General features: G+C 46.7%; 1 protein-coding gene across 1 annotated transcript in view; it reads left to right on the forward strand.

Annotated features, from left to right (window-relative positions):
• Positions 1-14,156: 14,156 nt before the first annotated feature.
• LOC131284363 (uncharacterized) overlaps positions 14,157-17,589 on the forward strand; it is a 36,414-nt gene continuing 32,981 nt past the window's right edge. Inside the window, exons 1-2 of the mRNA XM_058313218.1 lie at positions 14,157-14,280; positions 16,286-16,345. Of these exons, the coding sequence (XP_058169201.1) occupies positions 14,157-14,280; positions 16,286-16,345 (184 nt within the window). The remainder of the gene's footprint in view (positions 14,281-16,285; positions 16,346-17,589) is intronic.

Consider the following 17,589-nt stretch of genomic DNA (forward strand, 5'->3'; position numbering starts at 1 on the left):
TGCTCATGTTTTTGGTAGGATAGTTTTGCTCCGTCACATACATGTACCTTGATTGAGCGCCAAGGTAGGGTAGGTGAATGAATTTGACGATCTTGTGTTGGCAGATGAAACCCAAAACAGACGCGGTATGGCCTCGGTAAGGCACAGGTCAATGTGACCCGACACAACGTGGTCGATAGAAATGGTGTCAAATTACCTACAAAGGTTCTTTTTTCGTCTCCAGCTTGGTCCTTGCAAATTACATGTTTTTCTGCCGCAAGGGTCAATCCAATCGTAAGCATCTGAACCGCCCATGTTTTTTTTCTTTGAGTGCGGTTCCAGCTGCCACGTCATTGCGTGCTAGAGATTTGCTCAACTTCCGTTTAAGGTCACTATCCGTAGCGCGAATTCGAAGTCATTGACATAACGAGTAGCATTTGCCCCGCGAAGGTTCAACACGCTCGTTCGACATAGCATTGATTATGTCGATCATCAGCGGCAGGTACGACATCACACGCTAGAGTTCTAGCCTATGGCACGGTGTGCCATCCGTAGCACACGACGCAAAAAAGCCCATTTGTACAAATAAGGACCCCGGGTTGCGCGTTGGAATGCATTTCAAACGACACGGGGAGATCTTGGCGTTGCGCCGTTCGTCGATCTTTCTCTCGAGTCGAGGCCTGACGGGGTTTCCTTCTTTCCCACTCTAAGAATGGTCGACGACGATGTTGTAATGGGTGTAAGCGCATTTGGTCATCATTGTTATGTCACTTTACGCTAGGTGTTTTTCCATCGAGGCGCTAATTGAATTAACCGCGCACCTAGGGGTCGGTTAACGACGTTCAAAAGACAGTCGGGTAATAACACATTGCTTCCTGACGCGAACACAGCAAGCACCCTCCCTTTCAGGGCGAGACAAAGCTGTTTGTAAACGGTCAACAACTCACCCAAAAAACGGAAAAATGGATTATAACGCCCGGTAGACGAAGTGTAATTGTGCAACAGTTCAGACGGTGGTCTTTTGGGGTGCCGCCATTGCCAAGGACACAGGAAGTGGATAGCTAATGTATGGAAAATGTGTGACCTACGGCTTGAAATGAGGTCACTGGACCAAACGGTAGGTCTGATGGCAGAATAGTTAGTAGTTACTTTGTCTCTTTTTACATGGAACCTTTTTTTAGGGTATAAAACGAGTACAGCTTTGTTTGTGCTGTTGTGGTGCTTTTTGAAGAGGGATTGAAAGCACTGCCATTTCATAAAGCCATATGGCACAGTGTGCATCTGACAATTGCACGGTGGACGTTTAGTAGAGCTGCAAAACAATTTCATCTTATCGCTAAGAGACGCTCTCGATTCTATTCAGATTACGGTATTCAAAGTCCGTTGCAAACAGGAATACATGATTGACGCACACGAGACTACGGTCGCCTGTTATTGCGGGTTGATAAGTTATTGAACTCACTGCAGCATGATGCAAACCACCCGCCTGCTGTCAGCCTCCACCACCTTCCATGGGAGCTCTGTAGCACCTTTACGCTGAGTGCAGTTTGTCAAAACAGTATGCAAATTTTTGGTCCACGCGGGCACCCATTGTGGGGCGGGTGAGAATAACAAATTAGAACCGCACAGTTTGTTGACTCGTGCTACGGCGCTGCTATAGAAACAGATAAACGCCGCCGGATCGTTTCCGTCAGCACGTATGGAAATGAGGAACAAAATTATCGGCTTGTGTTCGGCCCTGCGGCACGTTGGTATCTCGTGATACCTGAAGGCTCCCTACTGTAGATATAAGAGGTAACAAAGGGAAGTATGGGGAACAAAACAAGGCATCTATTTCTAGGCACACCTGGTATCTCTAGTATCCAGGAGGATGGACCGTAATCTCGGTTTCATCAGCTATTGCACTGATGATCGACTGTGCCGCATGGATCCATGACTCAAAATCACTTAAAAGATGTCGACACTTCCGTTAGACTCTACCCACGTTTAAGTGTACTGGTTGGCTTCCTTCACACGATAAACGCTATTTCCGCCATCAGACGCAACACCACCCGGGATAAGTGCAGCAGCCAATTAGTGTGACGTCAGGTGGCGTCACCGCAGACCGCGTATAGGTGGAGCGAGACCCTTGCTTGCCTTGACGCCACGGTCGGAACCTTCGGTTCCATGCTAACGGCAAATCCTTCGAGCCTTTCACTTTCGTGACGAACTTGCGAGACTTCCAGCTCCAGCCTGCAACGCAACTGGAAGATGCAATGGAAAAGAAACCGAATGACTGTCAAAGGATGGATCGACCAAGAATGGCGGTTCACTAGCTTCAGCTGTGTGTCTAGCGCTTCTGTTCCATGGGAGGCTCTAGGTGGACTGCGCGAGACATTATACCTCTTGTTGCCAAGTGCAGCATCGCAGCGATCGCACAAGTGGAGCATGGCTCCCTGAAATCGGGTTTCCAGGTGCAGGTCTCTTTTCTCTTTCTTTCGATGAAATCTGTAGGAAAGTCCCAGCGCCACACTCGACGAGCCTGTTCTCTTTGTGTGCTCCGGTAGAATTTAGTCCGTTCCTTCCGCGGTGCATCGGACCAAGTTGAAACAGGTACTGACAGACTAGGATTTTTTTAAAATGAAATAGTCAAGCATAAAGCGAATATCGAGACCATACGATACACATATCGAAAACATAGCTGTTGAATAGCGTGCGACTACACGTATTCGATCGTCAGACAAGGATCATTAGCCGGACGCAAAACCAGTTTTCGCCGGACTGTAGCCATAAAAGAAGTTGTAAAATGGAATTAAAGCCAACATTTAATAACGTTGTGGTGGCTGGGAAATCCCTGGAACAGGTCGGCAAAGCTAATAATAGACCTTCGACTAGGAGATCTTAACAGTTTGACGTTGTACTATGACCCTACTAGCAACAGTTTCGTCATATTGTTCATTACCTGCGATGACATTTACACCTGCGATAATGAGTTAAAAGAATCGACTAGAACCAACTCCGCGTCAAAAGATCAAAACATGTTAGAGATTAAAGAACCGAATTGCAATTTTCATTTACGAAACTAATAGACAATATAAGACATTTTAGACTTTCCAAATCAAATAATTCCCATACAAAATAATTACTTTACTTTGTATTTCATACTAGCACAATTGGCTAGTGCATATGTTACGGATTGATTTTATTGGCAACATCACCGATCATACGTTTCCACAACTGCAACTTCGTGCTTGCCATCTGGATTACCTCACCGCAATCGTACCCAGTGAGTCATGGAGTACGAGGCATGAACTCGTACGTCAGCTCATCGAGAACAGTACGGTAGATCGCTTAACCCTAATCATTCGTTACGACTAGATTGTCTCGATCGGCAGTAGACGAGCTGGGGTACAAGTTCCTGCAGTCTTGTCGTGCGGGATCATGAATTATGCAATCCCGCGCCCGTTCAACTAATGCATGACGACCTCGATCAATCTCGATCGAAGTACGGGAGCTGGCCCGGTGGCGGGGGTCAGGAACGCGAGCCCAGCTGATAGCGATCTCCGCAGCACGGTAGAGCGCACCTGTTCGCTTGACCAGAGGAACCCATGGAATCGTGCTCTCTCCTGGACTGACTGGACCGATCGTGTGTTGGCAATGAAATCGGTGGCTGGCTGGCGCAGGGGACGAGGATCCTGAAAAACAGGCCTATTAGAGAGATTACTTCCGCGAGTGTTGGTATTTTTAGCACTAGGAAGCGACATAGTGGCGATAGCAGAGACTCGCCAAACTCAAGAAAGTGTGTGGGTTGCGCCTTCGACGAGCATCGTGCAAAACTATTTCGTCGCTAGGTCAAGCCGTGGTCGGTTGGTAGCAAAAACCGACATTGACATTATATGTGACGCGAGGGAACTGTTCCCGTTCGAGGCCAACAAAACCTTGCAAAGATGAAGATGTTGTTTCCGAAAAACAAAAAACCTAAACAAAAAACATAGAAACCCCTGCTGAATCGTGAGTGTGGGCGAGCTTTCTCACACGAGCATCCTTGGACTTGTGCCCCAAAATGTGCGATCGCGATCGGACCGGGTGTTATAAGGCATGATATATGGTTTCGCTGTTTTGCCTACCCATCAAAAGCTCGTAAACTCAGACCTCAGACCTGCTGTTCAATGACAAAGTGTCCATGGTAAACGTTCTCAATCCACCCCCGTGTTGGTGCTGTTAGGTCAATTATGAAGAGTGAAACTGCGCCGCTTCTTTTAATTGAGGCGACCGATGTATGTCCTAGAGGACGAGATGAAACATTAGAAAGTGGCCCCCTTTTTTGCTCGTGCTCTTTCCTTGAACAACAACCTTAACAATCTTTTTTTCATTTCGCTCCAACTGCACAGGAAATCCGTGGAGGTAAACATGTGCACGTCAGTGGGCACATTGGTCACCATCATCTCCATCAGCCAACAACGTTGGTGACGGCTTGGCTGCACCCGTTTGGCAATGACCGTCGGTCTGGCCCGAAAACTAAAGTTGGCAAAAGAAAAAAACCTCGTGCATGGACAAAAAGTGGGACACTTGGCAATTGATATTCCAAAACCGATCACCAATCGCAGACTCGCTCTGGCTGGCCTCACCCATTGTCAGGCTAGTTGCGTGAAGACCATTGAGACTTCCAGTAGGGATGGGTGTTGTAGGATCAATGTTAGGTAGATTTTTTATTACTTTAAGTGATTTCGATAAGGTTTACTAAGCGCGAAAAGTTTTAACATATTAATTTGGTAGCGATTCTAAATAGCATGGATCTCGACCTCTACGGAGTCGAACGAACCCGCGCCAATCTATGATTCCCTGAGAGTGAGGTACCTCACTAGTTCAATTCGTTGGGCATTCCACGCGCGCCTAAATACGCCCCCAACCTTCTCTTTGCTACCCAGTCAGAAGTTGAAATCCTCCGAATGGAAGCTTCGAGGAGTAATTTTTCTATCGCCGCAGGGCGAGGTGACAAATGGTTGTCTATTTCGTTTTGAATCACCATAGCGTTCGGTATTATGTTTGGATCCATCCATCGGTCGAGGTCAGCGGGTAAATTTGCCCATCCTAGTCAGGTGCTTCAGGTTTTGAGCAAGCCCCTCATCGATGTAGTGCTTATCATCCTACGATCGGTGCGGATAATTCTTTTTATTTAGCAAATACTGACCAGGTTTGTGTAGTGATCGCGAGAAGCACTCCAAAATAACCGGAATCACAATGTTTCGAGCTCCCGCGAAACGGCGGAATGTAGAATCCGTGCGATACTATTCGAATCTCGTCCGTTCTTTGGCTAGACGGGTTTTTAATTTTTGTCTGCTTTTACTGAAGTGTTTTGCCTAAAATGTTAAAGGCGGGAGGTGAACGAACGTACCATAATGCCGCAAGTTTCCGTGTTGGACGGTACGAGACCCCATGAAAGCCGCTCCAACGAAGGCTCATTTGTCAGCGCCATTAGGAAGGTATTTGTCGGGTTTGAGTGATTTAGAGAGATCGGTGGGTCGTAATGAAATATGAGCTTTAAAACCAAACCTCAACATATCGTTACATTTTATGGGCGTTCAAACCTACCGATCTGTTTGGTTTTGCAGACGGCTTATCGGTGCGATAACCGTGAAGGTCAAGGTGCGATTTACGGGTCACATTCGGCACATAAATCTTTTCGTCAGGAATTTCGCAATGTTGAGTAATTGCGCAGAACCAACCGGCAGAAGAATTTTACGGGCGTCTCGTCTTGCGTCAATAACTCGTGACAGGAGTTCTAGAACTCGCCTATCGAGAGGTCGTGGTTTCTGCCTGGTAATCGAACATCTGGTCCAGCAGTGATACGCCACAACTTCCCACCGAAGCAAGCCTCTTCTCACGCTCTTTCGACGCTCGAGGAATCAACTCAATAGCGTCAAAACGACCCATCCACCACTGCGCGGGTACCGTTTGCGTCAGTTTAATTGAGACAAATTCAATTGACCTTTGTACCCTCGAAGTGATCACAGCCAGAACACAACACCGGCCAGACGATGACGGTGGGGTTGGATCCAATCAAAGCAAATCATTAACGACATTATTATCGCGCCGAGGTTCGCGATCTTTGACGCGAAAGTGTATCGTCTTCATTTGGGCGCAGAATTCGCATTTACGATTGGAACTTTCCACCAGTTGTTCGCAGCAAACGAAATGATCATGGCATAGGGGCTGTTCCGAAATTCCGCATCAAAGATTAACAGCGACGTGACGTATCTACCACGTGCTTTACCTCTCCTTCTCGAAGCGATTTCTTTATTCCAACACATGGTGCAACTAACTCACAGGCGGAATGTCGGAATAATCGTAAACAACCGTCTGATATTTTTATTTTCTTTATATCTCTGATTTTCAACACAAAATCCAATTTCGGCCGTGTGCCAGAACAAGCCTACCTTTGGATCCGAAACAGGTTTGAACCGGCGCAAAATCAGGATCAGACTGTTGTTCTACGGCAAATAAGGGTGTATAATGTTTTGATGGACTTTGACCACTCCACCTTCGCCTACCACGAGGGCCTTCGGCTGCCGAGAAGCATGATGGTGCGTTTATTTGCGAACTGGGAAAATCCCCAATCCCTCCGCGCACACACGCACGCACTCTTATGTCATTAATCGGGTATCGTTGCAGCGAGTGGATATTTACGATGATGAAGGACCTTTGTTGCCAAAATAAACATCAGAGGTTGGTATGCCAAAGAAATGTACAGATTTGGGGGGAGGATGACGATAAATCAACAAGCATTATGTTTAAGTGATGGCCACTTGAAGGATGTGAAGCGAAATGACGGTTAAAAAAGATTTGCAGGCTATCTTAAGAGGTATAGATTTTTACTTTTGAAATCGAACACGTTCATTCATAAATATCGGAAACCATGCTATATAGATGTTTTCAATAAACCAGAACATCGCCCACCGAAAAACTAATAAGTGAGCAAACATAGAAGAAATATATTAGCCTCTTATTGATCAGAAGTAAAACAGACATTTAGATAGAATGCTCAAAAATAATGGAAAACAGGAAACGATCTGTACTTTGCCTTAACCTCAACATTGATCCGAGATTGAATGCACTACAAGATGATTAGGCGAGGCGAACTTGGTTTCTAATTGAAGTTTGCTCATCCTTTAGGTTCATCCTTCCCCACCAGCTTCAATTAGCCAGCATTGCCCACACGTCGACCGGTTTAGCAATGCGTTCACAAATGCTGGAGCAAACGCTTCACAGCCTTTTTGCTCGATCGCTCCTCCAAACACCGGTGTCTTACCGTCATGCTGCCGTGTCGGATTGATTGTCCGATTGGCATTTCTTTCTCTCACTGCTCGCGGATAGCGTTCCCACCGACTTGAGACGTTTGCCTGTCGCCCCTCTTCTATGTTTGGCTGGCGGAGAAATTGTTTTTTTTCCCTTTTACTGCTGCATTTTAAGCGACTAATTACGAAACGATCCCGGTGTAAGTCGACATAATTGGCGCAGGCTCTCGTACGGCGATGGCCAGTCCCAGGCGGGGGTCCATCCGATCACCGTGGTATCGACCGAGCTCCGACGGAGGCCATTCCAATGCGATATTGAGCATCACAGCTGTGTGTGTATGTGTTCGATGGTGGTTCGGTGCTTGTGCAAGGGTGTCCATTTTTCCATACCCATACCACGCTGGTCGCGATTGCAGCTCGCGTGGCGTGGCCGTATGTTCACTACGATAGTTTTCAGATGTTTCGCATTGTTGCAGTGAAGAAATTGGTGTCATTTTGATTTGCTGGTGAAACCGATGATTGTAGATTGCGATAAACACCGAAAAGACGAAACCAACGAGCTTTTTTTTGAATTCCTCGCCAGTGAAAACATAAATAACTGCGCAAAAAGATGCTTAAGTAACGAACAAAAATACGTTTTAAAGTGTTAATTGAATTTGTTAGCTTCCGCCGTTATTATTATTAACGTTCAAATTAAACAGGCAGATTTTACCACAGCCTACTCCGTTCGGTTAGACAATGAACAGGGCTTCAAGGTGGAGTTCCAAAAATTAGTTTATCACGAGAGACGACACAGCAATCCACTCTTATCGCCGTTGACGTCTTATATCTGCCCCGCAACGCAATATATAACCACCGGAAAGAGAAAAGATCGGCTTCGCGCACCCGAATGGCACGTGACGTTCTCTTTGTTTAATAGGCTGGGCGCCTCCGAAACGGTCTTTCGAGTTGAGGTAATACTCTCGCCTTGCCGTTAGAAATTTACTTCCTACTTCGCTGACTCACGGGGTTCGCGTTTGGTTCTAGTTGTTCCAGTCTGCGTCACCGTGAAACGTGAGTCACGGCAATAAGCAAATTTGACTTCAATTGTCCCCTAATCAGCGAGAGGCGTTTTAACGAATTTTTTTTCGGCCCGGTTGTTGTCAGGCTGGTCAATTTGTGGGAAGCGGGTGGGCCAAAGTGTTCGATCGGAGGGACAATAGAATTGGATAATTTCGAGAAGCGCCACCCAGCGCCAAAGGGTACAACAACAACACAACAGAAGAAGACAGGGGACAGCTTTTCCGGCAGAACCGCAACGAATTGGCACCGCTCCGATATACAACGATGGCGCGCTGTTCTGAATTCCGGAACCGTGTGCGAATGTGTGTACTCACATGTGTTGTCGCTAAACAAAAGTGACTAATGCGGGCAAACAACATTCCGGAGCAGCAGGTTGAGCGTGTCGGTCTCGTCCAAAGGGCCCCAAGGTTTAGCACGCACGCCCCGGATCACGTGGGATCGCATCTTGTGGGTTGGGTGCTGACAAGCGCCAAATTTGCTTGAACAATAGGTGGACAACGTGGTCAAGTTTTCGGTCCACTGAGCAGTGGAGAGGAATCATTCCACGGTTTGGAATTTTCTGTGTTACGTTGTTGTTTTGGATTTTTGTTTGTCGTTTAAAAACATTGTTGATCTTTTCAGGCATTTAGCATTCACTTTTCAATTTAATGTCATGTTCTATCTCATTCTATCCCACTGGTCACTTGCTGAACGAAGAACTTAAAAATCCTTTTCCTTCGCATTTTATCTTTGAAAAACTTCAAAAGTGCCAATGGATATCATTAGGGAGTGGCTTTTAAGTGGCATTTTAAAGAAGAAAAATATAAAAATGGGGTATGACGGTCATTTTAATATCACGAATATTATTGTCGCTTTTCTAATTACCTAAAAAAAAAAACGGCGACTGACACAGTTCTAATGATGTTGACGAATGTCTTTTTAATGTTTTAGTTACAATCGTGCCGGTTTGTGCAAATTACTTCGGTGCACAAAATTAACCACCGTGTGTTAATGTAATCTTAATGGCGGAAGCTAGCTTAGCTTGTTGTCATGATACTGAAATCAGGAATGAGATCATACTTAAATTGTAAATTTCCTCACAACCGTCCGACAAGGGTTTGCTGAAATGAAACATTAACAATTTTACTGCATATTCCCGGAACGAACGATAGATAAGAGGCACGATTCGGTCATGGAGTTTGCAAACCGTTTTTGCATGCCAATAAAACGTAGTTATTACAAAAAAAGAGTAAAAACAAAAGTTCGTGGAGATGAAAGATTTCCGGAACTCGTTGGCCAGGCGTTATCTAGAACGGAATCATGCGTCCAACCGCTGACTCGGCCACACGCCAGCATTGCTCTCGTGCGGTTCGATGGCACAGCCTGCAATTCGTTTCGCCAATGTTTGTGCCGTTTGGCCGACGATCGTGTGACGTGCCGCGCGCTTTATTGTTGTGTAGTTATGTACATTCGATTTGAATCACGTCAGCGTGATAAACAACGAACCACTCTTCTCGCGTCCATCTGCATACCATGTACCGTGATGGGAAACGCCGTCGAAGCACGGAACTGCCGTCCGTACACTGCTGTGCGCAAACTTTGCACGTCCACTCGATGCGCGGCTCCGTACGCGCAACCAATTACTGATGATGAACGTTTGTAGACGCTTTGTCGGGCCGAAATGAAGGGGGCAAAAAAAAAACTGGTCGAAGGCATCGTACCGCGGTTTCGAGCATACATGTGTATAGGTTGTATGCTGCTGCTGCCGGCTTCCGCCAGCACGTCGCTAGCGGATGATGATGGGATCGGTCGCTGATGTCGCGCCGGCTGATTACAGGTGGGCACCATACGATAGAGCTTGCGTCGCTGTAGTCGTGCCGGCGGCCGTTGAAGCGAGTAAACAGGAAGGCGCAGAAGTGGACGAGGCATGAGGTGAGGCGGGGAGGGGGAGAAAAAAAGCACAACGATGCTGGTGTAGAACGCGCCGCTGGACGCGGTGGAGTCAGTTCTGGAGCACAGGTCCTTTCGGAACGGACGTAGTTGTTGATACGCTCCCGCGCGCAGGAGTACCGCCTGTCAGTTCAATTGTTGTCGTTCGGACGTACGAGTGGCGCAACAGTAGCGTCTAACGTGTTCTTTCCCTTCCCAACCCGTGAGTTATAAGTGCTTGCAAAGTGTCGGATAATCCTTGCCGATAAACCTCAAAGGCGCTGGTGAAGATTCTTCCTCCAAAAGTGTAGAAATCAATTGTGAAAATCGAGTAACTTTACTGGAAACGCCAAAGGCTGTGTAAAGCTTCTTCAACTTAAAGCAAAGAGCGTAGCAACTTCACAAAGAAGAAACCTTAACCGATGGTCGATCCCTTTTACTTCGACGTTTTTGGTGTGTGTAATTAAACTCAAAGGGGACGATCATCAACAAAAGCAAAGGGAGAAAATAGAAGGAGAAAAGGGGGGTTCGAATGTGCAACGGTTTGTCCCGGGTAGCGCCTGTTGCATCGACCAGGAGACCGAACGTGATGATTCGCATGTTTCGGTTACTGTGCCATTCCTCAATGCTACGAAAGGAATAGACTTTGTTTGCAATCATAAGAGAAGCTGAAAGTCCAGCGAAAACTTGACAACCCAGCTTGCTTAAACTTCCTGGACAATAATCTTTTATATACTCTTCGATGCAACTTTATAGCATTGATTGAATTGTGCAGTTTATTATATCTGCTCCAAACGCGCACAAGATGATGCCCTAAATAATTGATAATTACTAGATCAAGTGTTTTGACAAACGTGATACCGCACTTCAGATGATTCCGGTATGCCACAATGTATATCGGGTATGTCGTAGAAATCCTCAGCTTGTAGAACGGTAGCGTCGACTTGCAATCGTCTAGTTTTCAACTCCCCTCAACGTACTGTTGACCGTTCACCAAGACTAAAGTGTTGATAGTGTGTTATCAGTCCAGTGCCGGTATTCGCGTAGAACTCTCCCGCAATCGCCTATCCGTTGGTGATAGCAACATTATAATGCAATTACCCTTTGGGTGGCGATCGTTGATTAAAGATACGTCAATAACCTCGACCGAAGTGTACGTTCGGTTCCTTTTCGCTCGATGAACCGAATCGTCACCGCGTGGCGTAACAGTCGTTTGTGACGCTTGTTAGAGGGCGCCCCAAAAGCTTCCGCTTGGCCATGGGGCCAACATCCTTGACACTGAAATCAACGATCGTGTTCAGTGATTATGACCTCGACACAGTCACCCGCCCGCTGGGACGTTACAAACCGCGACGACGACGCCGACAACCGTGTCCCAAATATGCGCACCATCAACAAGTCTAAACGTGATGGGTTGGACCTAAGAATGCTTAGGGTCTGGCGCGCTCTGAGGAATTCGAAGGAAGTCTTGGCGTCTATTTTCCACCCCATTAGGGCCGGTATTGGTTACGATTGCAGTGATGCAGTGTAGCTTCAACTCCTCCTAAAGTTCCGGCATGCCATTGGCCTTCCGTTGCAGCAATATTGGCTGTCAGTTCGATGAAACTTCCGACCACCGGCGGTTACGTTTGTCCACCACGGGGAAAGGGACACCGAGGGTGGAGGTATGCTGTAGGTTCATTTTTTTTTCCCGATCGCACGACGGTCAAGGGCGTTATGGATTTCAGCACCGATCGCGCATGGGTTAACGACTGTTTCATTATGACGCGCATTATGGGACTGGCTGACTCCGGCGTGAGGGCAGCAGAACGGAAATGGTTGCGGTTCCAATGCGTAAAATTCTCCGTCCCAACTTCGGACCCGACGTAAACGTCAAGTACGGAACCGGCGGGTCGCATCGAATGGGCTCAGTGAGCGTCACCGAATGGTCAATCGTTTGCAGGAAGTAATCGAAGCAATAAAAATAATCAATTGGAAGTGGTTGTGAGTGAGTGAGTGAGCGGGAAGAGGACGGTGTGGTTACTGCCGTGGGGTTCCGAAGACTTGCGGCTCGGTCCAAGATATCCCAACAAGTCACGCGTCGCTTCTGCAGCCCTTTTTGTTCTAGTCTCGATCGACAACTCGAAATAGGCGGTTCAAAAGTTTTCCGTTTGGTATATTGACCAGATTGCAGATTTGGTTTTTGCCATTGTTGTATGATACCTACTAGAAAGGTAGTACTCAGTTCCGTCGCCCCAAACATGGCTCTGAATGTGGTGCATGAGTTCCGACAGCACAACGCTAGTGTTATCTGAGGTTCTCCGACATCTATAACTCTTCGGTCTTTCGGTTGGTCAGTGTGGTGAAGTGTGTGAGGCGACCATTGCGAGTGCTAGTGAATGTGAGGAACCAAGTCCAAGGCGACACGTTCGACTGATCAGCTGACCTTGAACGTTTTGGCTGCACCTACCCGAAACAAGTACCAAAAATCAACGCAAACTCGACGATGTTTGCCGGGCGATAAATTGTAGGCGCGACGTCGTGTGGATCTCGTGATTGGGCGGGTGGGTGGGATCCGTATGCTCCGTTGTGTGCGCTATCGGTCAGGTCAGCAGCTCGCGACTGACGGGTGTTGGATGATAATTCGATGCGCAAATAGAAGTATTACTTACCGGCAGGTGCCAAAGGGGGGGGGGGGGGGAAGAGAAAAACAATCCAGTGAGGCCCACAACAAGCCAATCGAACACCCAACTGATGGTAGCTCGTGGGAAAGCAACGGGAAGAGGGGGTTGGTCACGGCGATGATAAGCCTCCGGACTAATTGGTGAGACAACGCGGGGCATCAACATCGATACGAGATACGGCGTACGGTGGTATGTCTACTACGTCAATACTGACATGTCGATTGCTCACGTGGTTTCCCCCACCCTTTCTCTCCCGTGGGGAGGGGGGTTTGATAAAACGGAAGAGTTTCTGATAACCTCTCGAGATGGCTCGAGTGGAGCTGCTTCTTAAAGGGAACCGTTACACCGCCTTGTCCTCCCACCTTCCCACCGTCTCAAAGGGTTTTCTATCGAAGGAAGAAAACAAAAGCAGACCCACTGGGAGAAAGGGGGGAGGCAGGCAAAAACACCCACCGGGAGTTGGGGCACATGCTGTTGTGCGCTTTCACGGTCGGTGAGATGCTTTTTATTTATCGGACGTTGCAATTGGTACTTTAAATGGGTAATTAATATCTCCCACCAGCGCCACCTCCTCCATTCGGTAGCTAAATGGAACCTTGGAGGGTTTCAAACGGAAACGGAGAAAGGAAAACACGATCATTGATTTATGATGATTGCTATGATAATAAGGAAGTTGGCATCATCAATCATCTTAAGCCTTCTTTATACAGCACCAATCAGGAAAAGGGATAGAAAGTGAATAGATCATTGTTTTTCTCACTATTGAGCTGGGTATGGACATGCACAAACGTCATGGTACTCACGGGGACACTGGACACTTCAGATCTAATAGGGATTGATGAAAAACGACAATAATAAGTGCTGGAGTTGGGTATGGAGTGCAAAGAAAGGTTTTCTTCACTAAAGACACTGGTGTTGCGAATTCTTCGGTAAACAAAAACCGGGTGTTAAAGGTCGCTATAGCGAAATGCACATCACCAGCGGAACTAACTTATTGTCTAACACATGCTTCGGGTTGTCCAACAGCGATCCTCCCTGGATGGGTGAAGTGTCTTCGATAAGTGCATACGCAAAAGTGTCAACGTCATCGACAACAATGGTTTAACATGTGCAAATACGAACCCGTGTCCACACAACACAAGTGTACGTGCGCAGGAAACCAACGTCCGGTAGTGCCCTGGTAGAGTTAGTGCCCGCTAAAGTCGTTCCTCTGTACTTCCTAACGGAATCCCTCCTGCTTGAGGAAGTGAAATAACGAAGGCCGCGCACGATGACGATCCTTGGCGAAGCATCGGCGGCGGTGACGCTGTTGACGTCCGGCGGGCAGCAGCAGCAACAGTTACTCCGATCGGCGTCTCCCGTGGACAACGGAACGCACGCCGAACTGTTAACAGGTAAAGGAACGAACGCGTAGCACCCTCGGCGGGAATCTCCGCACAAATCTGAAGGTCACTCCAAGCCGTACGGTATTCCGCCGGCGAATTCCGCTCACGTTCCGGTGTGCTTCTCATGGCGGTACCGTTCGAAGGTTATCCGGAAGTGATTGCGCTCCCGTTGACGAATCCGCCCCGGGAATCGTTGGTTCCGGATACCAACCTCCTCGTTGTTGGTTGCTTATGCTGGACTTAAGAAACCGGTGTGAAATTTCGGAAGTAAATCTTACGTCACGTTTGATGGCTTATTGTTTCCTACACAATGTCGCCGCCGCGTGCCGGACCCGATGATCCGTTGGAAAAACCACTTTCTTTCGACACGCTCGGGGGGACGGTTTGTTTTCGGAAACGCTATAAACCACGCTCCCACACGGTGACTTCCGTCACATATGCAGGCACGGCAGCATAATGAAGCGCGTTGCATAAGGATCCGAACGGCAGCATAGCCCTCTTCTTTCAGTCGATCAGTCGGCCAAACCTTTAGTCGGGCAGGAATTCAGTTGGTCACCAATGCCACTTCCGCCAATCGCCGAACTGCAAGCAACATGGCGGCCCGTGCCGCTTTGTGGTGCCGCCGGAGTGGCCACTTTGTGGTCGATTGATTGCCTTTTCCCCTTGAGTCCGGTGGAAGGATTTGGCTTTCCTTTCGATCGTACATCACACACTTTCACACGGGCTTAAGTAACCTGTGCATCGGTTATACATAAAACGGTGTATCTATTTTTATGGTACACCCGCTCAAATGGGACAATGTTTGAAACATGAGTAGAAACGGTTTGAATTTTGGGAAACCTTTCCCCTTTGCCGATGGGGGTTGGTTCCCCCCTCTCTCCCTCGCGGCCCGGTTATATCACCACCCGCGCACGAAGAAAAAAGATTCCGATTCCGATCGGGGCAGTTTTTTCCTCCCCTTTTCTTCTCCTCCTTTCTTTTGTCGTGCTACCAATGATGAAACGCTAGAAAGTGAAAGAAAGGAACACGGTAGATGATAGGAAAAGCTGCACAATGCGCAACGAGTGCCGGGGGTTACGTGCGCCCACAGTTAGTCACATCCGGCGGAATGAAAGGAAACCGGGGACACGCTTTCGAATATGGAGATGCTGTGCTTTTATTCCAGGTCGTGGGTTGGCAGAAAATTGCATAATGGAATCGGGATCCGCGGATCAGTTTGGTACGAGGTAGGATTAGTCACGGTCAGGGGGGTAAGGGGCCCGAAGAGCGACTGCGCGGGTAAAGGGCAAAGACTCGTATAGCAAACCCGTAACTCTTGCCGCTTTGCACGACAATGCATAAATCAGGTGGCTCGTGCGAGAGTAACCTGCACGAGATCAGTGTCAAGTGGAAAATGTTATGAGTCAACCGTCACTAGCCTCCCTTGGGGGAGGGGCGGGCTGATGTCAATTGATTAACTCATTTAACTGTACGTTAGGTCGGGTGTATAAATATAAACGGCAGTCCCGGAATGTACTTGCTACCATGGAAGCTGCTGTTCAACACGTTCTTTTATTGATTTTGTGTCACAACACGCCAGCAAATAGGTCGATAAGATGTGTGTTTGTTGGTAAATAAATTTAACGATTCGTTGTACGTCCGGAAAACGTGAAGAGGCTTTCCGGCCTGGGGCTACCTTTTCGCGGGACGCGCGTGTGTAAATGATGGGCAAACAGCAAACACTGATCAAACTCGTCAGTTGTTTGCAGTGCTGTCGATTGAACCTGAGGACGGTAGGATGGTTGTTTGTCATTTTCACTAGCGCTTAAAGTACTCTCAAAATAGAAACGAGCCGTACGAGCAGATGATTAAATAATGAGCCTCATACAGATCCGGCTAAGCTATTCCGGCTATCAAATCTAAGACTAGTTTAATATGTTGTTGTATGACATTTTTTAAATGACCCATTAACAACGTTCTCGACAATTATAAACTCTACTAACTAATGCTTTATCTTTTTTTCATTTACTTTCAGCCGCTGGAGAAGGGAGTGACGTAGACAACGGAAACATTCAAGATCTTCTAAACGATACCGGTAAGAATGCAATCTTTGTGCGTGCTATCGTTACCCGCGTAAAACCCTTGTATCTGAAATAGCACAAGCTCATCCTGGTCGATACCTATCCTGGCATGCGAACGAAAGACTGTTCTTTTAACCAAAGATTTCATCAACTTTTTGTAGACTGTTTATTTGGGTAACCAGAGTTTAGTAAACGATTTTATATTTTCTAGCCTGAGTTGCACTACTCTCGAGTATTTTCTTTCCTTGCTTAATATGAATGAAAACTAACAGCCCGCAACAGTTTTCCACCTTGACATCAAAAAACCAAACTACATTTTTGTATCTACCACTAAACATTAATGCAGTTAAACAGTCAATTGAACTTTTACATAGCTAAGTTGTTTCAAAATTGTGATAATCTCGTACAATTTTGTTTTGAGCAAAACCTTCGAGAATTTGAATTTCACAATTTGTTGAATTTGATTTGAAAGCAAAAACCAAAAACTGGTTCCATAAAGCTCGAGTTTAACAAAACCGGTTGGACCGGTTAACCGATTCAGAGATGACAGAATTGCATACATTCGGGCGACGCAGCGCTTAACGCCAAAATGTATGCAATCGTGGTGACGTTGAAAGCTCCAAGTTCAATATTTGAATTTGACAATCCGCGTTCGAATGGACGGTTATTTTTTTAACGGAAAAGTGATGATCAGAAGATTGTAAGGATTAAATTTATGAACAATTGTAAAAAATGAGATTCAAAGATAGGTAAAAACGTGAAAACGTTTAAGCGGAGCGACGACATGGAGCTGTTAAGTAAATTAAACCGTGTTCCTATCAAGTTTGAAATTTGTTGCAAGAATAGTAAAATAGGAAAGCAGTATTGGATAATTGACGGAAAATACGGACCAAGTTGCCTATTTTTCTGTTGGAAAATACGGACTTGTATGCGAAACCAATCGGGATTACCCAACATGCGATTATTTTACGACATGAATGAACTTATCGTATCATTCATAGTAAAAGCTGAAGTGTTTATGATGTCCATCAAATATTAATAGACATGAAATGGTTTCTTCAACTCTTGACTTGTCGATGCGAATTCTTGTGCGGCAATAAACACTTACACGGGCAATCGATCATTCATAGTCTATCGGAAAACCAATGGAATCTCCTTCCATTGGTTTTCAATCAAGCTGTACTTCAGCAAATTCATCGGGTTTCACGTTGAATGTGTAAGCATGGATTCGTCCCCGGTTCATGCCCACAGCCACGAG

The sequence above is a fragment of the Anopheles ziemanni genome, chromosome 3, assembly GCF_943734765.1.
Source record: "Anopheles ziemanni chromosome 3, idAnoZiCoDA_A2_x.2, whole genome shotgun sequence".
Classification (NCBI taxonomy): Eukaryota; Metazoa; Arthropoda; class Insecta; order Diptera; family Culicidae; genus Anopheles; species Anopheles ziemanni.